The following is a 22,818-nucleotide window of genomic DNA, read 5'->3' as shown; positions in this document are numbered from 1 at the left end:
TTATTCTACACTTCTTTACTTTAGGTCCAAGACACCAATTTCTCTTGCCTGCACTAAAGCAGTAACCTTCTAAGCAGTTTTCCTCCTTCTGCCCCCTCCAGTTTATTCTCAAACATAGTACCTGGAAAGATGCTTTACATGTACATGTCAGGTCATGTCACTTCTCAGCCTAGAACTTTCCAATGACTCCCATATCCTTCAATTCACAGTAAAATCCAGTGGCCAATAGGGCCTGATGTGATCTGCCCCGTCTACTGCTGCCCCTCCATCTCCTGTGTTTCCCCTCTCTCACCTTGCTGGCATCCTCATGTTTCTCAAATATACTAAACATACTCCTGCCCCCGGGTCTTTGCACCTGCTGTTTACTCTAACTGAAATATATTTCCTTCACTCCTTAACTTCTTTCAGGTTTTCACTCAAATGTTACCTTTTCAGTGAGGCATTCCTTGGTCACTCTAATTATATAATGTTATAATGCAATGTTATTTCAATTAAAAAAACTAATTTGATACTCCAGCTCCCAATATTCTTTTTTCTCTGCTAAATTTTCTCTATATTTTACCTGTTGATTTATATTTATTTTATGTACCTCCTTCACCCACTTCCTAACAGGTACATTCCTCAGGCCTAGAACTTTAGTGAATAACCACTACTCAATCTCCAGGCACAGGGATATCTGCTTCACCAAACATTTGTGGAATGAACAAGTAAACAAATGAATATCCATACCTTTAGGATCCCCCAGTGATCGGAAAGGTTTAGGCCAGAAGGTTTAGGCAGTAGATGTTAGTTGAGTTTCTTTACCTGCCACCCCCTATATCTTCTAAAGTCCAATCCAGCTCTTTATTACCTGAAAATGCCCCTGGGCTGGGGAGCAGGAAAGGACCAGGTTAATAATGTTCATTGCCAGGACATTATAATTCTGCCACCAGGTGCAGAATTCAACAGGGTGTTGGTATTTGTATTTAGCATCCTGATATCTCACAAACACGAGGGCAGAGACAGGTTAAGCCTAAATTTACCCGGCCCTCCCTGGTGGTGCAATGAGTTAAAACAGCAGTGTTGTGAGGTCTGCAGCCACTGCATTGCAAGTTTGATTCCTGACCAGGGGCGATGACCCACATAGCACAGTAGACCTCTCCTGTCTCACCTGCTGCTTCCCTCAGCAGTGTATTTCAGTCAGCTTGCCTGTTCTGTTCCCCACTCTTGTCTCTGGTGAATCCTCTTACCCCACACTTTTGGCCTGTACCTTAGTTCTTGTGTGCATGAATAAATAAATCTTAAAAAAAAAAAAAGACTAAATTTACCACTTAACTAATATAATAGTACTGACTCAGTAATAGCTGCTCATTTACTTGGAGGATTTTCCCAGGAGAGTGCTATATTCACACTTGTTTATCTAGCTGCCTTTTCTAACATTTTATTATGGATTTCAAACTCACACAAAAGTAGAAAGAATATAATAATGAACTCCACAAACCAATTACCCAACTTCAACAACCACTAATGCTTTGCCAATTTGATTTCCTCTATGTAACCCCCACTAAATATTTCATCTAGTTGCTTTTTCGAGAACTGGTCTATATGTGACAGAACCTGGCCTTGTTACCACCGTATTTCAGCAATTATGCCAACCAAGTTTGACCAGTAAAAAGCAGCACTTACAGGTATCCCCCCTGAGCAGTGACTGAAAAAGGAAGTTCCAGACTGTTTAAATTAAAGGACTTACCCATTATCATATTAGGAGGGTCCTGAGAAGGTGAGTTGTGGCTACAAAATAAATGTGGGCACCAACTGTCTTCACTTGATGCAAAATTACTGAATGATTCATTCAACCCAGTATTTAGTGACTACTTGCTAAATATGAGGGGCACCATTAAAATGATAGACGATAAGCCCTAGCCTCTGTTCTCAAAGAAATCACAGTAGGGTTAAAGAGTAGTTAAAAAAATTATGTAAATAACTAAGATGCAAGGCAGAATGTGTTGTGTCCCAAGAAAGAACATGCCTAAGGCAAAAAGTCTTTGAAAAATCAACTGAAAGAATTTATAGGCCTGAGGATTTTCCCCTTCCTTAATTCTAATTTTGCCTGCTGCTGCTGTATTTATTGCTGTATAGCCAATACGCAGGTTATGGGAGACCCAGTGATTCATGACTCAAAGAACAGACTTTGGATGTGGATCTTTAATGACACATTTCGTTATTTACCATCCCAGTCTTCCGGTTGGAGGGGCTTGGAAAGTCCGTGGGTCATAGAAAACAATGGGGCTAATTCAATGCCGGCAGAGGCTGACACTCAAAGCATTCTACCCTGAGGGCACATACAGCAGGCTTCATAAACAGGACGGGATCATGGAAATGTATAAAGGAAGCCTGCTATATTGATTCAGAAGTATTCCCAAGGTCTCTCTCTTTGCTTCCTAATAAACTGAATTCCTGGTGACCTATTATCAGAAGTTCCCAGAGTCTTAAGAGCTTTGGACATACCAAAGAGGCCAGTGAGTTTTTCTTGGACAGTTGTGTGTGAAAAGGAGAGCTGAGAGTAGCAGGGTCATTCATGTGGCCCTGGAGTTCGATGTGTAAGAGGACAGACCCGAGAGGAGCAGAGATCACAGTTGAGACGGGAGGAAGGCTTACACCAATGTTACTGATGAGTTGGAAATGATGGAAGCTAAGAGGAGAGCAAGAAAAAGGCACTGTGTGAAGAAACAGGGACACAGTGAGGGAAAAGGGGAAAGATGCTTCCGGTCTGAAAAGAAGATCACTGAGGAAGGTGCCATGAGATCTGAGAATCTGCAAGGCAGAATCTCACAGGATACTGGACAGGATGTAAAGAGAAGGGATCTTAGAGTAGGAGAGTATATAGGGTATGAAGTATGTGTTCACTTGGAATACAAGATGCTAATTTCACTAAAGCTGGGTGAAAGGGGCCCCAACAGATGATGCTAATTAGATGAAGGTTTCAGGTAACAAGATATGACTGAGGACTGATGGAAGTCAGCTAGAATACCAAGAAAAGACTGAAAAAAGAAAGAGCAAATGAAAGACTCCTGGGCTAGAGGGGTTTAGGGTAAGTGAATTCCTGGGAGTAAGGGTTCGAGGATTTGGAGACAACTTAGGCTGAGTGAGATCACAGAGTGGGCTAGGAGTTTAGAGGGTGAGAAAATAATCTGAACAAAGATAATCTGGGTCAAAAGTCATGAACAATGGGGTGGAGGAAGTCACCAAGTCATGGGCAAAGGGTAATGGAAATCTTGGTGGTCACAGAATGAGTTGATGTGGTATTAAGAGTTTCTAAAAAATAAAAGAACAAGAGGTTGAGGGTGACCTGGAAAACTACATAGGTTTGGGGGCAAGAGAGGCAATGGAGCAAGTGACTTCTAAAAGCAATCGGTTCAAATTACAGCTGTCACTCATCTGTGTGAATAAGCATTTATTTAAAACCAAACCAAATAAACACAAATTGGGAAGGGGAAATGGGGGTGAACTAATAATGACCTCTTAAGATTGTTGAGAGGTAAGACAATTCATACATACAAAGCCTGGCACATGGCAGGTGCTAGAAAGTAAACGCCAGCCACTATTAAGGAGCAGTCAGGATACAGAACCAGAGAAACAAGGAGGCTGCAGCAGATATAAGAGGATTAGATCAGTGGTAGAAAGGTAATGTAAGGTATGGGTCCCCTGTTCCCTACTGACACCCTACCATGCAGGGCAGAATGCTATCCAGTTTAGGCTTGAGGGCTCCCTGTGGGCCAGGCATGGTGCCAAGTGCTTTGCATAAATTAACTCTGGCACTACCATTATCTTCCCTTAGTGGAGGTTACACTGAGGGTTCGGACAGGCTAACTGGGTTGTCTAAGGTCTCCGAGCTGAACCAGACTCACAGAGGAACCCAGGTCTCTTATTACATCTACGCCCAGGGGCTGAAACTTTCTATCTGGTTTTGGAAACCGGTTAACAGATGTGTCCTGCTTAAGAAAATGGGCATGAAGGGGGTCCTGGGAATGAGGGGGAAAAGGTGCATGAAGAAGTGGACCGTGGAGTGAGGTTACAAGGGGAAACTCAGGCAGGGCACAAATATAATTGCAAACAAATATTATCTTGACGGAGAACGGCAGAATTTCACAACTGGAAGGAAACTGAGATTATTTAACCCAACCTTATCACAATAACATGAGAAACTGAGGTCCACAGTGAGGAAGCAACTTCTCCCCTGTTCCCAAAGCACAACAGTGGCACAGCTGGGACTTGAATCAGGGGCCACACACTCAAGCCAAAATAGTATGACGCCTCTAACTATTACGACTTCACATTCGTCTCTGTAATCTCCTGGGTACCAGCAAGGTGTAGTGGGGCACTTGTAAGTCAAGTGTTGATTGACACGGGGTAGGGGGTGGCGTCTGTGGGCACTGCCCCTGGGAGTGTCAGAGAGGACTGCGGGGGGGGGGGTGATTTTTGGATAAGGGGAGAACATGGAACAAAGATCATTTTGTTACTGGGTAAATAAAAGAGGGATTATCAAATATTGAGGGTCATGTGGATGAATGAGTGGGAGGAGGCTACTCCTGAGGTAAGCGAGAAACTACTGCAGTAGCTTTAAGAGTTAAGTTACCTTGGTGAGGGGGGCTCACGAAGTTTGTGGGGAACAGAGGGCTGAACGGGAGGTGACCGGGTCAGTGGGGTCACTGAGGTTTGGGGTCACTGAGTCACTGTCCGGAGTCACTGGATTAGAACTGGGGGAGTCAATGGGTTGGTGCGTCCCTGGGCAGTGTTGGGGAAATTCCTGGCTTGGCAGTCAATGAGAAAGCAACGAGGATTACCTGTGAGGTTTTAGGGTTAGTGGGCGCGGTGTCGGGGGTCACTGAGGTGGGAGGCGGGCGCTGTCACGGGGTTTGGGAGTCCTGAGGGAGGAGTCACAGGGCCGAACTGAGGGGAAGGGACCCGGGGTGGGGGAGGGGTCAGGCCGCCGTCCAGCCGCCCGGCCGCTCGGCTAGGGCCGGAGGAGGGTGGGCACGCCGGGCTCGGGTCCTTCCCGGGGCCCCGCGCCCGCCCGGCGTCCCCCCCCGCGGGCACGATGAACCCACTCTTCCCACAGCCACCAACCTGACAGCCCCCGAGGGCGACTCCGCCGACAGACCGCCATGCACCGGGCCCCGCCACCAGCGTCGGCCCCGCAACCCGCCTGCGCCATAGCCCGCCCGCCCGCGCGCAGCTTGCCTCGCGCGATATCCAGGTTCCAGGGCCGCCGCACTTTCCTCTCCTCTCGGCGCGCCTCTACCGGCCCCGGAACCCGTATAGAAAATACAGGGCACGCTCCACCGCGCACCCCCCGTCGCCGCGGCCGCCGTCCCACTTATCCCGGTTCCCGGGCTCCAGGAGCCCGGGAAGCCGGGCTCTGAACGGTGCCCTCACAGCCCCACCCCGCCCCCTGGCCGGGGTGACGCAAGGCCCGCGAGGCCGAGCGCCCGGGGAGGGCGTCATGACGTCACGACGCCCCGGTCAGGGCCTGGGTGCGGCTCGCGGGCGGGGTCGTCGCTATAGCGATGAGGAGCCGCCACCTGTCCCGCCCGGGGCTCGGTCCACCTGAGGCGGGAGGTGCCCGCGGGGAGGAGCCGCAGGGCCTCGGGCTCCGCGCCAGCACGTCGGCGTCCAGCGGGCTATCAGGTGCGCTCCTGCGCCGGGGCGACTGGAGGGGCCGGCGGTGCAGGAAGCGGGGCCCACGGGCCTCCCCACTCACACTGGGGCTGTGGAGCGCGCGGCCCGGGCTGCCCCCCCACTCCCAGTCCCCCAACCCGCGCCAGGCCGGGCAGCGGCGCCTTCCGGCGCGCTCTCGGCGGGCTCTGGAGGAAGCAGTTGTAGCGCTTACTGGATCTGTGGAGAAGGATGGCGTCGCGGAGCCAGGGACTTGCGGCTGTCGGAAGTGCGCCCTAAGGCTCCGCGTGGCTTCTTTCACTCTCGTTTCCCGCGACAGCCTCAACCCCAGTTTCAAAATCGGCGCCTTCCCCCTGTAAGCTCGCCTAGGAGTGAGCAAACCCAAGGGGTTCCCTTTGAGGGATTTTCAAAAGCCCAAGGGAAGGTTGAAAAGAAGTGGCTTTTGGTAAAAAGAAATGCGCAAAGCTAATAAGAAACGGGTAGTTGCCTTGTAATAGAGGAATTAAATGAGAAACTTGTCTCTGTCCGTTTGGATGTTTAAACTAGTTTCTTTTGTATTCTTCCCTGCCCCCTCCAAATATTGTTTAAAAATATTTCTAAAAGGAGGTATTAGAGATTAACTAGAAACACGATGCAGGTAGATGCCGCTGGGTACCAACATCCTGTCCCTCTGCTCCCTGACTGAAACGCTTAGCCAGGAACGAGCCCCTTCCCCCTTTGAATTTGGACATTTCTTCTCATCTTGGGGGAGGCGGGCACATTTCCAGAGGCCTCCCTGGGGCAGATTTCTCATCCAGTCCTTAGTTTAGGTGGGCATCTGTGGCATCAACTCATGGGCCCATCTCTTCTCTACAGCTAATACCGAATCCTTCCTGTACCTACTGATATAGAAATAAACAGGCTGATTTCAGTTTCTTTTCTGTGGAAGTTTGACAAGATGTTGCTCAAAGATAAGGAGAGAATCAGTAACCAACTCATCCAGTCGCATAAACTCCTAGGTAGAAATAGTGCAGGGAATGCCCCTGAGATTGCCCTGGTTTGTCCTTCTCCAAGGCTCCCCACCACCTTTCTCCATAATAAATTACCTCTGACCATTTTCACATTCTTTGCAGATCCTAATCTGATCTGCCAGTGACCTCTCCCACTATACCTTTAACAAACCCTTGGAAAGCAGTGTGTGAATCTGAAGTAAAAAGGTTCTAGTGTTGAGTAATTTCAGGTCTTCAGAAGAACTTTTGAAGGAGATACCTTGGAGTAGAGGATTGAAGATCATTCTAGCAGCTTTTGTTTTGTCTTTGAGCGCCACTCCCCTAGCATACCATGTAGGTTTGTGATCCCTTTTTTAAAAAATAGACTTCATAAAAGAATTATGTAAGAATTATGTATCTCCGTGTTCATTTTTAAGTTGATACTTGAATTTCCCATCATAAACTTAAATACTTGTAGAGACTATTAATTTCAGACTTACTGTAAATATTGATATTTAAATGCAACCAATGGATTCCAAATACCACCAATGTTTGGTACCCACCATCATCCATTTAAAAATATATGAACAGGCCCTCCCTGGCGGTGCAGTGGGTTAAAGCACAGTCCTACAAAGCTGTCTGCAAGCACTGCAGCACAAGTTCCATCCCTGCCCAGGGAGGTGACCCACATGGTTCAGCAGACCTCTCCTGACCCATCTGCTGCTTCCCTCAGCAGTGTATTTCAGTCCATCTGCCTGTTCTGCTCTCCACTCTGTAGCTGGTGAATCCTCTCACCCTCACACCCACACCTCTGGCCTGTCCCCCAGTTCTTATATGCATAAATAAATAAATCTTAAAAAAATATATATGTGAACAAACTCTTTAATTGAAATTGTATGTATCTTTTCCTCTTGAATTCCTCCATTTATTTTCCCTGCAAAACTTTATCCTAATTAGTGTATTTGTATGCTTTAAAGTAAGTCATCACTGTCATACTTACTTGCAACAAAAACAAGTATAAATTGATTTACCTGTGACCATAATTATTAAAACATTGCTTTTGAGTTGAATGTCATTACAGTTACTACTAGCACACAATTTATGAAATGACATGGGTTTTTTTTTATAACTTTAAACCTAAAAGTACAATTTTATTGAAAATGCAGCTCTTGCTGAGAAATATGATTTCTCCTCAGTTTACTTAGGCATTTATGGATAAATATAACCTAACAGGAATAGGAGATAAAGTGTAGCATCAACTCTTTGCTTTCTTTTTTTATTCCTATGGACATAAACATTGAAAAACATTGTTCACATTGTAGTTAGAAAAGGAAGAGATTTATTACAATGGTATTCCTCAGGTCTTTGCACTACTGCTAAATGATGTTAATAATCAACATTACCAAATACTATCATCATTACCAAATACTATCATCAAGTACTTTAATTTTATTAAAAGCAAAGAATTGGAAATCACAGAATTTGAAAAGGATGTATTACCTAGTCACGAGAATCTCAGCTTGAATCATATAAAAATGTTTGTTACCTTTTCATTCAGAAAAAAACTTTGTTAAGTATTTTCCTACTCCTTTGTCAGTACAACTTTTTTGATAAAATTCTTTTACCGTTACATATTCTCAGGGTATTTTTGTTAAAATATTAAAGCATAGGGCCTTCCCTGCTGGGCAACAGGCTAAAGGACAGCACTGTGCAGCTCTCCGCAGCCACTGCAGCAGCAGTTTGATCCCCACCAAGGAGGGGGCCCATGTGGAGTGGCACACCTGCCTGCTGCTCCCCTCAGCAGTGTATTTCAGTACATCTATCTGTTCTGCTCCCCACTCTGCCTCTGGTGAATCCTCTCATCCCCCAAACTTCTAGCTTGTACCCCTGTTCTTGTATGCATAAATAAATAAATCTTTAAAAAATACATTAAAGTACAGATTTACTTCAACATAGAGAACATCCGCCAATTACAGGATTAGCTTTAGTCAGTCTATTTCAAACCAGCCTGCCTAAGATAACTTACTATCAGAAAAAATTCTGATTTTATTCTTCAATTCAAATAACAGGTTACTATTCACTTTGAAGAATATTATAAAAGTCACTGGGAAATAAGTTATTAGTAAGACCAGTCAAGGTTAAAACTACATAGATCTTACATTAATATTACAAAAATTATAAAAAGATAGTGCTGTTGTATGATTTGGAAAAATGCCATGTAGTATATAGTTAAAGTCATCAATTTATTAAGAAGTAGAAGAGAAGGTGTGTTAACCCCCTGGCAAATGTGGGTGTGTGTTTAATACTGAACTCTGATATTTGGCTCTTGGGAACAAATAAATCATGTCTAAAAGTCAGAAGTAATTCCAATAATTTGGTAAACTTCATGATCAACTTTTCCCTATGTATTCAGTAAAAAAGAAAGGTATGTAGTGGGTTGAACAGCTAACAATTTCAGTTTTTGCTAGTAGGAGGTAGAAAATAGTACATGCTTTAATAGATGAAATAAGAGAATTTATTGAATTGGGAATGTTTTGATGTGAAAGGGAAAGACAACTCCCACTCCTCAGGATTTTTTTTTTTTTAAGATTTATTTATTTGTGCGTACAGAACTGGGGTACAGGCCAGAGACTCAGGGGTGGCGAAAGACCTCACCAGAGACAGAGCGGGGAGCAGAATAGGCAGATCGAGGAAGTACACTGCTGAGGGGAGCAGCGGGTGGGTCAGGAGAGATCTGCCACGCCATGTGGTCACCTCCGGGGCAGGCGGGAATCGAACTCATGTGGAAGTGGTTTCAGCTTCTTAGTGCTGTGCTTTAACCCGCTGCGCCACCAGGGAGGGCCCTGTTTTGTTTTTTAAAGAGGTTTCCTGCTCCCTGGCCAGTGGGCCAGGATCAAACTTGTTTTACAGTGGCTGGTGACAGCCACCAGGAAGTCCCCCCATGCCTCAGTTGTTTACCCTGGGTCACGTATCAAGAGCCAGTGTAGATGAGGAACATAGATGCTTTATGGTGAAAGCAGAGGTGAATGGAGTGCATGAAAGTGCCAGTTGTCTTTGGTATAGATTAGTTTCAGGGAGACTTCATCTGGAAATTGAGTATCTGGAAATTTATTCCCTTTAAACTCTCCTTAGGTTGATTTTCTTGTCCAGGTACCCCTTGGAAAGTCTTTACATACCCTTGGAAAACCTTCATGTACCCCACTTTAAAAATTAATATAGGGCCCTTCCTGGTGGTGCAACAGGTGAGGACGCAGTACTGCCAAGTTAGCCACAGGTGAGCCACAAGGCGCAGCAGACCTCTCCTGTCTCGCCGCTGTTCCCCTCAGTGTACTTCTTCAACCTGCCTTTCCTGCTCCCCACTTTGTCTCTGGTGAATCCTCTCACCCTCCCACACCAGTTCTGTATGCATAAATAAATAAATCTTTAAAAAATTAATATAGGCAGACCCATAATCCAATGGTCCTGACTATGCATCATTACAGAACATCATTCTAAGTCTCTAGGAAGTAAGGCGAAAGGCTTGATGTTTTTGGAATAGAAGAGGGTTAAGAGAAAAGACAAGGGATGTTGCCAAGTTGGTGTAATCATGATGGTCCTGGATATGGTCCTAAGCTTTGGAATTCTGGAAAGTTTTATTGGTGTACATAAAGGTGTTCATATTTTGGCAACACTAAATCAAACTGAGTTTGAAGTTAAAAAAGAATGTATAAAAAAGAATGCCAGTGAATGAATTTATACTCACAGTTACCAAGTGGAGTGGATTCTCTTTCCTGTTGGAAAATCTATGTGGAAATATCAGTTGTAATAAACAAGTTACGTGAAGAGTGTCAGACTTGAGCATGGCTATTCATGGCTGTTGTTACAAGCTGTGCTATCCTGATGCATGGTGCCTGGTGCCTAATAGGAGCTCTGTAATTGTGGAATGAATGTACCTATTTTATAGATGCTGCAGGGAACTTTCAGTATTTTGGTAAGCCAACCCAACATATTTTCCCTCCTAAATTGCTTATCGTGTATTAAATACAGTGGAATTTTATGTCAGGTATGTTTATAATTGCAGTAATTGAGTTCTATCTGTTCTAAGTTCTATGCCTACGATTCTAAGCCTATGATTAGGATTCTTCATTTGTAAGTGAGAATGGAGCTTGCTTTCTCATGCTCCATATTAGGAGTAAATGACATTACTGGCCGAATGATCTATATTTCAGAATTCTAGTTGGTGGCATCACACTACATTGTAAAGAACAGAGATGGGCAATTCTCAGAGCTGGTACTTTGCTAGAGGTGGGATCTTAACTAGAGAGGTGTTTGAGTCACCTATGGCCTGGTCAGCATTTGGTAACTGTACTGTGGTGAGGAGGATTAATACCCTAAATTTACCCCACTTTCAGACCCCCCCTTAGAAGATAATTCTTGATAATGCCTTTAAAATAACAAAGAAGGTGGGCCCTCCCTGGTGGTGCAGGAGGTAAATGCAACACTAAGAAGCTAAAGCCACTTCTGCATGAGTTTGATCGCCACCCTGGAGGTGACCCACATGGCTCAGCAGACCTCTCCTGACCCGCCCCCTGCCTCAGCAGTGTACTTCATCAGTCAGCCTGTTCTGCTCCCCACTCTGTCTCCGGTGAAGCCTCTCACCGCCCCTGCACCTCTGGTCTGTACCCTAGTTCTGTATGCATAAATAAATAAATCTTAAAAACAACAACAGAGGCAAGCCATCACAAATTCTCAAATCAGTAGTAAATTCTCAAATCAGTAGTAATAAGTGGACATTTTGGGTAAATTTTGTCAGGAAGTCAGCAGATACTTTTTCTAGCTCTTGGTTAAGCTATTGATACATAGGAAAAGATGTCAGGCTGAGGGGTTTCATTTAGTATTTTAATAATAATAATAATAAAAAAAGACAATACAAAATCCAAACATTTCTTTTTACAAATTCAGATACATTTTTTTCCCCAAGTGCAAAATACTCTATGAACTGCATTATTTACTGTTTATTGTTGATTGTATAGGAAATGCTTACTATACAGTAGTGGAAGGCAGATATAAATACAATATTTTGCGATTTCTTTTGAATTAAAAAAAAAAGCCTCCCACATGGTAAATGATTATTCTCTGAAACTTCAGTTCAACTCACATAAAGTTTTCAATTTGTCCAAACTGCTACAATGTGTTGTCTAGATAAGCTGATAACAGAATTGGGGGTTCTAGTCCCTCTAATCTTATCTTTTCTTAAAGGGTTCCTATTCCAAATAATGACCCAAGCACAGGGTGTGCTACCTTAGAGACAAGTCAAATTTAAAGAGATCCTCGCTTCCACTTTTCTCTTCCTGTGCTTAAAGCAACCAAGCAGTTAACATGTTCTGCTCATGGTCAGAGTTTTCCCCTCGCTTGCGCCTATTATATTGAGGTAAAGCAGCAAATACAAAAGTTTGAATGCTCTGTAACATCTTCTTTCATTTTTCGCTCTGACCTTCTAATCCACTCCAAAGTCACCTCAAACATATGTCATGGAGAACACTTCGCAAATATAAACGTTTCACTGGGGCCAAAGACCAGGCTGTGTTACTGAGCTTTCAGCAAGAAATCTAAGCCTCTACGACCTCACGTTAACCAAATCCTGGGAAAGTCAGAGAGCTGTCACAGCTCAGTATCAGCCTTCGAAGATTTGTAGGCTGGAGCAGGGCAGCTCAAGTTCAGGCTCTGGTTAGTTTTTCCCAGCTCAGAATTCTCTCAGGTTGATAGGATGGGTCTGGCCTAATAATACAGAAGGAGAGGAGGGATGGCCACGTTGCTGAGGATACAGGCCTTTCTGATATGCATCACTTAGGCTCAGAGCCCTTTCCCAGATGCTGATCAGGGTGGGTTTTGAACTAAGATAAATGAGGCCTCACAGTATTGTGGCCTTACAAGCACCCCGCCCTGCAGAGGCCTCTGGGCTGGTTTTTCTCTTTGACCTGTAAAGGCCTAGAGTCCCTGAGTGTTGACTCCTCATCTGGTCCATTTTAGCCCTGATTTGGTGCCCCAGGGCTGGTTTCCTCCAGAGGTTCAGCAGCAGCTTTGCCTAATTTTTTAACCCCCAACTTGGATGAAATTAAACTTGGTGGACATTAGCGGGTCTTCACCTGCTCACAAAGATTTTCTTGACATCAGTTAAGAAGCCTAGTGGTCTATACTTTCCATACTGTGGAAATCATTTGCAGGTCTCAGGTACCATGGAATAAATGGTTGGAGGAAGTGTTTGTGTGTACCTATGGGGTGACAGGAAAGGGAAGCGAGCAAGACCAGAATCCGAAGGCATAATTTGGGAAGCACTCTGACTGACTTTCCAAGAAAGATACAAAATATAGGGGGAGGGGAGTCAGTTATTCTCGCTCCTTGTGGTGCATAAGGGTGGTCAGAATGGATTAAAGCAGTTTTCAATGGGAATTGTGGACACTTATTAAATGACCATTTCTCTGCTTGCAAGCCTAAGGGCCAAGGTGTGAGCTGTTGGAGGTTAGGGGATCTAGCTGTGACGGGGCTACCTATCTCCTGAGGCCGTTTTAGTTGGTGAATGCTCCTGATTATAGGAGCAGGGACAGGAAGAAGGGGGGGGGGTCAGGCTCCTTTAAACAGTGTTGTCTCCTGGGGAAGCAGCAGCCAGTCAAAGTCATTTAGAAGTGAACCCCAGGAGTCAATTGGTCACCTTTGATCGAATAGGGCCACAGTTTTAGAGAAACTAGGAGCAAAAGAAAATTTTAAAGGCAGCAGTTGGACTGATGCTGGCCTATGTGTAGGATCTGGGCTTGGGCCTGGACTTGAGTCTTCTTCTTCCTTGGAAAAGCAGTAGTTGAGGAGCTAGGCTTAAAGTCAACTCCTCAGGAGTGGCAGACAGGTAGGAATAGGCAGAGTGGACAGGGTCAGGCAAACAACTTCACGTCTGACTAGCAGTCCTATTCTTGGCTCCCACTGCGTTGTCTCTGACCTCTGGGCCCTGAATCAGCCGTTGCCAGGAGGTTTGTCTTGGTTGTCTTCTGTGTACATACCAGGAAAACCAGGATGAAGGCAGGGAGAGATGGAAATTTTCCCTACTTGGGGTGGAGAATCACTGGCCGGTTCCACTGGCCTCAGCAATCACAAGGTCCACGCTGAATCCGCAGAGAGGCACAGGGATGGCAGAATTGGTTTAGCAAACGCAGGTGCCTCTCCGTCCTGCTCCATCAAGTCCTAGAATTACCGTCCTACACACCAGGTGCCTTTGAGCCTTAGCCCTGGGTTACCTCAGGCTCTAGAGGGCTGGCTGAGTACTGGTGGAGGAATAGAAATAGATTAGATGCTCCAGCACTCAGGGTTCATGAGATTCAAAACCTTTTTTCTTCCACTACAAACATACACTCTTCTCTCTTGGGCAGCTATAAATAGGGTTGGTCTAATATAGGAAAAAGAAACAAAAACAAAAAACAAAACCCCTCCCTCTAGACAACATAGAAAGACTCAAAATGATTGCACTTATTAGATGTGGACAGGGAAGGCAGAGGCTTGCCAAGTGCACACACATTCCTCTTGCTGCCCAGAGCCCGAGGCCAGAGGTAGTCGGCTCCAGGCTGGCTGCAGAGTGGGTCCTCTTTGGTGGAGCCCACAGGCCATCTGGGGCTACAAGGGAAATGCCTTTCCACTCTGGGGTGAGGCCCAGACTGGCTTCTGGTTGGCAGCGATGTTTCTTTAAGGACAACACTCTTAGCTCGGGGAGTGGGGCTCCCCCAGGGAGCACTCAGGTGGGAGTGAGGGGGTGGCTGGGCCCGGGAAGACAAGAAATGGGACTAGTGTTTGAGGTTGGCTTCCAATTATTCTGTACGATAGTCCTTCAGATGATACATTTTCTTTCTTCTGTTTTCCTTTTTTGTCGATGCTTTAAAACCTGGTTTCTGTCCTGCAGTCTTTCTCTTGGGGAGCCACCGTGGTGCTTTCGCCGTGGTAAAGCCTACTGCTCTTCCTCATTCAGCCCGGTGTCCGCTAGCCCCGTGTGGGGGCCCTCTGTAAGCCTTCATGGGCAGATGTGTAGGGGAAAGAGAGGAGCTGTACAGATGCGGAAGCTGGCTGTGCGGGCTCCAGGGCTCTGTCCCTGTGCCCAGAGGACCAGCAGTCCTGTATTTACAGAAGCCTGTAAATCAAAGGCTCCTTTGGCAGAACTCTGGGCTGTTAGAATCACCCTGGGGGGGCACAGCCAGGGACAACAGTTTGCCTCCTGACTAGCAAGGCACACCCTATAATGGCAGCAGCCCTGCTCCCCACTCCCCATTCTCCAGTAGACTTAATTGCTTTGGGGCCTTCCAAGCTGACGGCGCCTGAGATGTGAGCTAGTAAAATGGGCAGTGTGGTTGGGGAGGGGTGTTTCTTCACCCCTTCGGTGGAAGAGAGCCAGCACTGAATGGCTTTTCCAGGGAGCATGTAAGAAAAGGAAAAACACTAAAGTGGGGGTGGGGGCAGGAAGCAAGGCAGAGACAGACAGGGAAGGAAGCTGAGAGACAGAAAGGAAGAGTACCTGGTCTATATAGTGATTTTTTTTTCTCTGAAAAGAGAAGAGAGGGTTCCTTATCCGAGGGTGGGGGCTGCTGGCTCTGAGGGCTAAGGAGTCCAGGGTCTTGGTTATAGGGGCACTATTTATAGGGCCTCAAGAAGCTGGAAACTTTAGAACGGAGCAGCTTGATGAAGGATTTCGGCAGCATCTCCTTGTGCTTCTCTGTGTACTTGAAGTAGTTCTGGGGGTGGGCCAGCACCTCAAAGAAGGCCTTGATAAGCTTCTTGTCCTGCAGAGGGTGGCAGGTGGCAGAGTCAGCCTCAGTGTCGGGGTGGGAAAGAGTAACACCAGTGGCAACTCAGCAGCACCCTTCTTGAGGCTAACAGGCTAACTCAGAGGTGAGCTCTGGATTCCCGTCCCACCATCTGCTCCTTCTTTAGGATTCAAAGCTCAGTCAAGGCAGGTCCATCCTTGCATTGCTCAGATCCCAATCTTTAGAACCAGCCCTGACTCCTCTCTTTGGCTCCCAATCACAGATAATCCTGTTGACTATTTTCAAAAATATACCCAGGATCTGACCGCTTCTCCACCCTATCCAAGCCACGGTCACGCCTCACTTAGACTGTGGAGTAGCCGCTTAACTGTCTCCATGCTTCCACCTATCCTTGTCCCCAACAGCAGCCAGAATAACTCTTTTAGTTTTTAATTAGCATATGATCTTAATCTGTTCAAAAGCATCTCTGGTTTCTTTTTTCAGCCAGTGAAGCTGAACCCCTGATGTGGCCCATAGGCTCTATGTGATCTGTACCCTCCTCGCTCCTCCACCCCAGACACACCTCGCGTGCTCTGCCTAGCCTCCCTGGCCTTCTCAAGCTTCTTGAACATGTCACGCTGTGTCCATGTTCTTAGCTTGAAATGCTCCTCTCCTGACCCTCTAACAGGCAGCTCTTCAGAGCCCTCAGATCTCTCCAGGGAGACCTGTCCTGGCTACTCCAGCTCTAACAGCGACACTGGCGTGTGGAGCTCCCGCCAGACGCTGTGCACGGCCGCGCCGGTCTTCTGGCTTCTAGGACAGTGTTCTTTCCCTTGCATTAGCAGACTTTTAGAATAAGATTTGGGGCGTCCAGACTCTCATCTCCACTTTAACAGAATAGCTGTCCTACTTAATGCTTTGGAGTTCCACAGCGTAATTGAAACAGGGTTCAGATGCCCCCAGCACCATTTGAAGAGCATTCTGAAAGTACACCCTTTGCAGGCTGCAAGTTCCAGAATGTTTCGTCCTCATGTCTTATTTAGATGCTAATGTAAAAATTATTTATCAGAAAACACCTCCCACCCCACCCCCAGTGATAATGTGTGTAAGCTAATACTGTAACTAGGACTAGTCTAGTCTACGGTGTTGGAAACATTTCGCGAAAATGAGTTAACGCTGAGAAACACGCCGCTAGATCACCCGCCTTTTCTGTCGAAGCTGGGAAGGAAGTAAGGGGAGGGAGGGACTTATTGCAGAAGTACCTTTTGTACCTTATTTCCCTTCTATCTCTTGGTGGGAGAGGTAGGGGAGTGTCATTTCACGTTCCTCTTCCCCCAAGGAGTAACATAGTGTGACTAACACTGTAGTCAGATGAGCTTGACGCAAACCCCAGCTTTACCATGGGGCAAGTTCTGTGACTCCTTGTGCTTCAGTCTTCTCATCTATAAAGTGGGCGCGATGAAGTACGAGCTTCACAGACCTATGGTGTGTATCAAGTGAGACTGCCCATGAGAGCACTTAGCACATTGCCTGCTCATAGCTGGTCATCCCCAGTGTTAATATTCACTCACCTTTAAAATCTCCTGGTGGTTTTCAGATGCGTAGAGCCGGCCATCCCGCACAATGTCTTCTACCAGCTGCTCGTAGTCCTCTGCAGAGTCAACCCAGGGAACGCTTAGGGGTGCAGACTTCTGCTCCCCTCTAAAGACCTCTGGTTTTCCCATCCTTACCCACCTCGCTGCCCTCCTGCCCTCACTCACCATCATAGGTAACATAGGGGATCTGGAAGCCACGGGCACTGTTGGCCTCACTTGTCTTGAAATTGATCCAGAGCTTCCTGGAACGAGCCGTGAAGGCGATTGGGCGCTCGTAGGTCTGGCAGGTCTCATAGGTGGTAATGGAGGATGGGGAGGCTGGGAAGGCAAGCAGCGGGTTAGGAGGGCAGCAGGACCGACTCTTCTGGAGTGAGGGCTGTTGGGGGAAGGCATCATGCCGTGCATGCAACCCCCTCCCCCATCACATAACCTCCCCCACTGCCCTGGGCTTGTTCCACAACCCCCCTTTGACTTCCAGTGCCTAGTGTAAGAAATCTGAAATGTGCATGAATGGGATGGCAGAGACGCCAGCCCAGGAAGACGTCACATACTATGCAGGAGTTCCTCCACTGGCTTTCCAAACTCCGCTCTCCCTCCGCCATGTAATGTCCATTGCTGATTTCCTTCTCTCCTCCCAAGGCCTCCCCTTCCACCGCCCTTATTCCTCCTGTACCAGTCCTCTCTCCCGTCCGACCAGACTGACTGCCCTCCCTTAGCCCGGCTCTGAAGCCACCCACAGTTCTTTCTCATGACGAGGACATCCCCACACTCGTCCTCTGATGGCAGGAAGATCTCGGGTACCACGATAAGGATCTTGCGCTTGGGTGGGGGGTTGATGTTCCAGACGCACTCCACACCGGCTGGGTAGTTGCCTGGGTAGTTGGGGGACTCGATATAGCCAGTGAACTCACCCAGCTCCCCACCACACTGGCGATCTGTAGCCGAGCCCCGGTGGACAGAAGCAAGAAAGAGAAGGGAAGTCAGTGGGGGAACAGGTCAGGGAAATGGAAGAGTTCTGAAGTGGAAATCAGACACGGGCCATCTCATCTCACTTCACCTGTCTGCCTCCCCAGTACCTGTCTCTAGGGGGAGGGTGCTAAGAGCCCAGCTTAGCAACTGGTCCTGAGGTTGAATGGGCTGGGGAAGATGGGGGATGGGATTTTCCTGCTCTGCTCTCCCCCACCGGGCCCCACCCCTTCCTCTCTCCACCGCTCCCAGGCCTCTCTACCCCTTTGGTACAGCCTGGTCTGCCACGTACTCTTGCACTGGGCCACACTGGTGGATCCGTCGAAGTCAGTGCTGGTGTTTCCTGGACAGCGGGTGCAGAAGTTCTGACGGAAGTCGGGCTGATAGGAGCCCATGGCGCAGCGGATACAGCGATGAATGCTGGTGTTGTAGTAGTGCCCAGGAGAGCACTGGACTGCAGGCAGGGGGAATGGTGGGAGGTAAGGGTGGGCCAGTGGGAGCTGCGGGTCGTGAGTTGGGCAGGACACTCTTCTCATGGAGAATCAGGAGACTGGGACACCGGAGTTCCTTCCAGCCTTTCCAAGTCAGGCCAGAGTTTAAGGCCAGGGAAAACCAAACTTGACAGGCTGGTTGGCTGTGCCAGTCTCTTTCTTTCAGGCACCGAGTACAGTGTCCAGCTGGTACAGAATTTCTTTTGGGACGCTGAGGGGAATGTGCCACCTGTTCTCCAAAGTGGAGGGTCAGGGGACAGTTACTTACTCCCCGAGCCCCAAGTGTGGGACTGGCGGAGGGTCAGGACAGGTCCTATGAGTGGGATGAGGTGGTTGTTTAGACCTCTGGGTCTTTCCCGTTTGGGGACAAGTGTTTACATCTGCTACGGAGACTTGGAGAGGTTTTTTGGGAAGTAGCTGGAGTCGAGGAATCCCCTAGCGGGTGAGTAGCCCACTCACCTTTGGTGTCACAGTCTTGGAAGGACACAGCCCCTTCGTGCTTGGTGGTGAGGCCTCCACCGCACGGGAAGCACAGGGTCCGCCCTGCTTCAGGTTGGTAGGTGCCGCGTGGGCAGGGCTGGCAGGGCTTGAAGCCATCTATTGAGTATTGGCCAGGTGAGCACTGACCTGCAATGAACCAAGGGCCCGACTCTGATGGGGATGATCCTGGCCACGCCCAGAGGGTCACCCAGTCTCAGGGGACAGAGGCACACAAATAGGATGTTGACTAGGAGAATGGCCTGGAGCCTGGGCCTGCCCTTGGGAAATCCCATGCCCATGGGCATCCCAGTGCCCACCCTACCCCACTCTGTGTCATTTGTTCCCCTGGCACCTGCACACGTGGTGACGTTGGTGGCTCCAAGAGGCCCGTGGGCATCACTCCCAGGGCAAGGGTCGCAGGAGAGCTGCCCTTCTCTCTCCTGGAAGGTGCCCGCTGGGCATGGCACACACTGCTCCGTCTGGCCGTGGTAATACGTTCCCTGCGGGCAGCTGACTGAGGGAGAGTCGGCCGTGCTAGCCACCCACCCCCACTAATTCCCACCCCCCAGGTCTGGGGTTCCCCTTCCCACTCCCCCAGATTCAAGGAGAATCCTACTTTGGAGGATCTGGGACCAAAGCCATGTACAGGAGGGTTGGTGGCCCCACCTGATGGCCTAGATTTCAGCCTGGGACCAGGAAGGGGGGAGGATGGGTCTTGGCTGCCTCACAGTTTGAGAGATGCAACTGAGGCCATAAAATGTCTTGCTCTGAGTCAGGCCCAAGCCCTCTTTCCTGCTCCCCTGTTCCCCAGCAAGCTCCCTTACCACACTTGACCCCAGATCGGTGCTGTCCGGGCCTGCAGGCCTCCACCAGCTCGGGTCGCTCCCCAGCTACCAGGCCTGGCTTGTGAGCCAGCTCGTAATCAAGGCCTGCCAGGCGCAGCAGGAAGCGGTCCTGGTTGATGGATTTTCTGAGCATCTTCAGGGACCCTTTCAGCCGCCTTTCCATCCGCTGACGAAGGCAGGTCAGTCCACAGCCCGCTGGTAGTGAATGAAATGAGTCAGGGAAGGAAGAGACAGTGCGGTGGTGAGGAGGGCGAGGGAGCAGAGTGAGGAACTAGAAGGGGTGCAGCAGAGGGATGGCTCCCCTGGGCTTGGCGTTCGGGGGTCTGCCTGGGTCCAGGCTCTCTCCCTTCCCTTTGGGGCTGAGACCTGAGTGCCCCCACCTCCTCCTCCCCTTCTGGCCCTCCTCCCAGCGCTGCCCTCAGGCCCACCTGTGGTTTCTTCCGCTCTGACCTCTGCCTCCAGTTCCAACGTGAGCCGAGTGACTTCCTTGCCTGGAGGGGTCCGGGCCCTCCGGCCCTTGCCCTTCCGAGAGGAGTCACACTTGAGGTGGATGAAGGTGACCTGGCAGTCAGAGCAGGGGGCACCACCTGGGGGAGAGGCCTTGTCAGCCCCCCCTCCCCCGGGTACCTCCTGGGGTCAGGGGAAGTTCTCCCTTCCGGCTCTCACTTTTCCACCCCAACCCAGGCGGACCTCACCACATCTCTGACTACAGCTGTCTCAGTTCTTTTTTAGTTTAGTCTAGTGGGGCTAACATCCTAGGACTTCCTAGGAGAGCCTACGACTGCTTTCACCCCCTCCTTGGGGTATAGAGTCCAGGAGCCAGTTGGCCTTTGGAGATCTTGGCTAAGCAGAGGAGCTGAATGGTGGGAAGGGTTGGTCATCACCTAGCCCGTTGGAGTGGGGTCCCCAGTCCAGACCTGGCCCCAGGATTCTGCTGGCTTCCTCCATTTTGCCTTTGTTTCTCAGGTGTAAACGGCACTTGGCATCCTTGATCTTGAACGAGGCCCGCTGTTTAACCGGCAGCACTGCAGCCTCTAGAGGGATGGCATAAGCTCAGCATAGACTGGGGGGCGCCGTGGAGGCAGGGGCTGTTGGGGACTGTGCTAAGAAGCTGGACACTGAGCTGGGCGCTTGGTTAAAAGAAAAGGGATTAAGGAAGCCAAGGGAATATCTGATGTTAGAGCAGGATAAGGGGAGTCAGCAGGACTCGAGAATTACAGAGCGAAGAAGGGCATCGAGGGAAATGGCCAGGGATTAATGAAGAAGAGAAATGGGGGTGCATGGCAAGCGAGCAGGGTAGGAACAAGCCCTGGGCTGGTGCTCACCATGGCAGTGGTTGGAGTTCGTGCTGTTTCCGCTATGGCCAGCTCTGGCTGGAGAGGCCTTGGGGCTGGGAGTGCCACAGCTCACCGTGAAGCCATTCTCAGACTCTGAGAGAAGGGGGCAGTCACAGCTCTGTCCTGTCCCCACACTCCCCATGGGCTGGAGGAATCCAAGGGGGGCTGAACAGCCAGCCTTTCTTCCCTGCTAGTCCGCCCGCCCGCACCCTCTAGGTACCTGGCAGGAAGCGGGCTCGGGACGGGCAGTTCAGGGCACAGGTGTCCTTCTTGCCAGACCGATTGCAGCTGAGCATAGCTTTTGAGGCACCAGGACTGCTCTGGCACTTCATGGGCTCTGGAAAGGGGAGAAAGGCCTGAGGAGGAGAGGGTCTTTGTCTTCCACTCCCTCCCTCAGCTGGGTCATTTGGAGGAAGAAAATCAAATATATGCAGAACTGTGGTGTTAAGGGGAGACGGAAGAAGGGGAATTCAACTGGTTACATTCCACCCACTACCGGGTACTCCAGGTGGTGCTCTCCACACTTTGTAGGATCCCAACTCTCCCTGCCCCTTCCCTGACTCCCAAAACTGCAGCGGCAGCTCCAGCCAGCAGAGGGCGCTGCCCACCTGTGCAATCCTTGCCGTTCCAGTGCAGCCGGCCCTGGCCTGCTGGGCACGTACACTGGTAGCTGCCCGGAGTGTTGATGCAGCCAAAACGGCAGCCACCACGGTTGATGCTGCACTCATCCACGTCTGGGAGGCAAGGGGGGGGGGCAGAAGACAGACAACGGTGAGGACAGATTAGAAGCCAGGGAGTGGGCAGGGAGGACTCTGGTTAGAGTGCCAGTACCTCGAAGATGCCCACTGGCCTGAGAAGAGCTCAGACCTTAGGACCATTTGTCCCCAGTCAAAAGATTGAACAGTTGAGACAGGGTCAAGCTAATGAGCTTTTAAAAAGTTTTTTTACTTCCAACCAGCAGGGTGTTATTTCGACAATTCTACCACTGAGGCACTCAGGGTGTAATTTCCGAGCTAAGAATGGGAATCAAAGTGCAGGGCAGTGATGGGGATGGAAGACAGAAATTCTGGAGATGGGATGCTGCACCCCAATACCCCAGTCTCCCAGTTGTCTTCCACTTGCGGGTTTCCCAGAGCCACAAGCCAACTCAGGGACTCGCTCAATGGAAGGGTAAGGTCAGAGGGGCTGGGTGGCTGAAGTACAAATTTGCTAGCTTACCCCCACAGTGGGTGACACCATACAGCAGGTAGCCATGATGGCAAAGGCACTGGAAGCTTCCTGGCGTGTTGACACATATGTGGTCACAGGTTCGATCAAAGGAACACTCATCTATATCTAGAAGAACAAGAACTCAAGCTACAAATCTGTTGTGGGGTACTTGACCCTAGGACCTCTTATTCAGGTGAAGAACCCATATGAGAGGCCCTGATTGTCCCCCTTGAGAGTCCCTGCTCATGGGCTAGCCTTAGGAGCAGCAATTCAGCAATGCCCACCCATCCCCCATGGCTCCTCCACTCACAGCCTTGGTAGTTAGGGACTGTGAGATCTGATGCTGGTGGGTCAGGGCTACAGTGCATGGTCAGGCAGGTCAAACCCTGCCAAGGACATACATTGGGGTGAAACCCATCACTTACTGCCCAGCCAGATGCCCAAGCTTGGGGCTGGTCTATTACATATGAATGACATCGCCTTTGGAGACTCTCACAGTCTCTATTGAGTTTCTCAGAG

At 49.0% G+C, this 22,818-nt stretch overlaps 2 protein-coding genes across 10 annotated transcripts in view; both read right to left on the bottom strand.

Moving 5' to 3' along the window:
- ZNF76 (zinc finger protein 76) overlaps nucleotides 1-5,448 on the bottom strand; it is a 31,961-nt gene extending 26,513 nt beyond the window's left edge. For 4 of the 7 annotated variants that reach the window (XR_001145275.1, XM_012722778.1, XM_012722794.1 and 1 more), the window contains exon 1: nucleotides 5,107-5,234. The gene's annotated coding sequence lies outside the window, so the exon portion shown is untranslated. Of the gene's footprint in view, nucleotides 1-5,106 lie in introns of all 7 variants that reach the window. The other 3 variants (XM_012722786.1, XM_012722787.1, XM_004673413.2) reach the window with 2 other exon arrangements.
- A 6,098-nt stretch (nucleotides 5,449-11,546) lies between these two features.
- SCUBE3 (signal peptide, CUB domain, EGF-like 3) overlaps nucleotides 11,547-22,818 on the bottom strand; it is a 37,995-nt gene continuing 26,723 nt past the window's right edge. For 2 of the 3 annotated variants that reach the window (XM_004673411.2, XM_012724478.1), the window contains exons 9-22: nucleotides 22,309-22,425; nucleotides 21,699-21,824; nucleotides 21,311-21,427; nucleotides 21,079-21,183; nucleotides 20,671-20,787; nucleotides 20,182-20,340; nucleotides 19,733-19,948; nucleotides 19,261-19,422; nucleotides 18,888-19,055; nucleotides 18,230-18,391; nucleotides 17,709-17,906; nucleotides 17,137-17,289; nucleotides 16,948-17,027; nucleotides 11,547-15,412 (exon numbers count right to left, since the gene is read on the bottom strand). In XM_004673411.2, the coding sequence (XP_004673468.1) occupies nucleotides 15,263-15,412; nucleotides 16,948-17,027; nucleotides 17,137-17,289; nucleotides 17,709-17,906; nucleotides 18,230-18,391; nucleotides 18,888-19,055; nucleotides 19,261-19,422; nucleotides 19,733-19,948; nucleotides 20,182-20,340; nucleotides 20,671-20,787; nucleotides 21,079-21,183; nucleotides 21,311-21,427; nucleotides 21,699-21,824; nucleotides 22,309-22,425 (2,030 nt within the window). In that variant the 3' untranslated portion in view covers nucleotides 11,547-15,262. The remainder of the gene's footprint in view (nucleotides 15,413-16,947; nucleotides 17,028-17,136; nucleotides 17,290-17,708; nucleotides 17,907-18,229; nucleotides 18,392-18,887; nucleotides 19,056-19,260; nucleotides 19,423-19,732; nucleotides 19,949-20,181; nucleotides 20,341-20,670; nucleotides 20,788-21,078; nucleotides 21,184-21,310; nucleotides 21,428-21,698; nucleotides 21,825-22,308; nucleotides 22,426-22,818) is intronic. The other variant, XM_004673412.1, reaches the window with a different exon arrangement.

The sequence above is a fragment of the Condylura cristata genome, unplaced genomic scaffold (assembly GCF_000260355.1).
Source record: "Condylura cristata isolate star-nosed mole 26May11 unplaced genomic scaffold, ConCri1.0 scaffold00001, whole genome shotgun sequence".
In the NCBI taxonomy this organism is placed as follows: domain Eukaryota; kingdom Metazoa; phylum Chordata; class Mammalia; order Eulipotyphla; family Talpidae; genus Condylura; species Condylura cristata.
The sequence above is the reverse complement of the archived record's forward strand: the minus strand, read 5'-3'. Positions and strand labels throughout refer to the sequence as shown.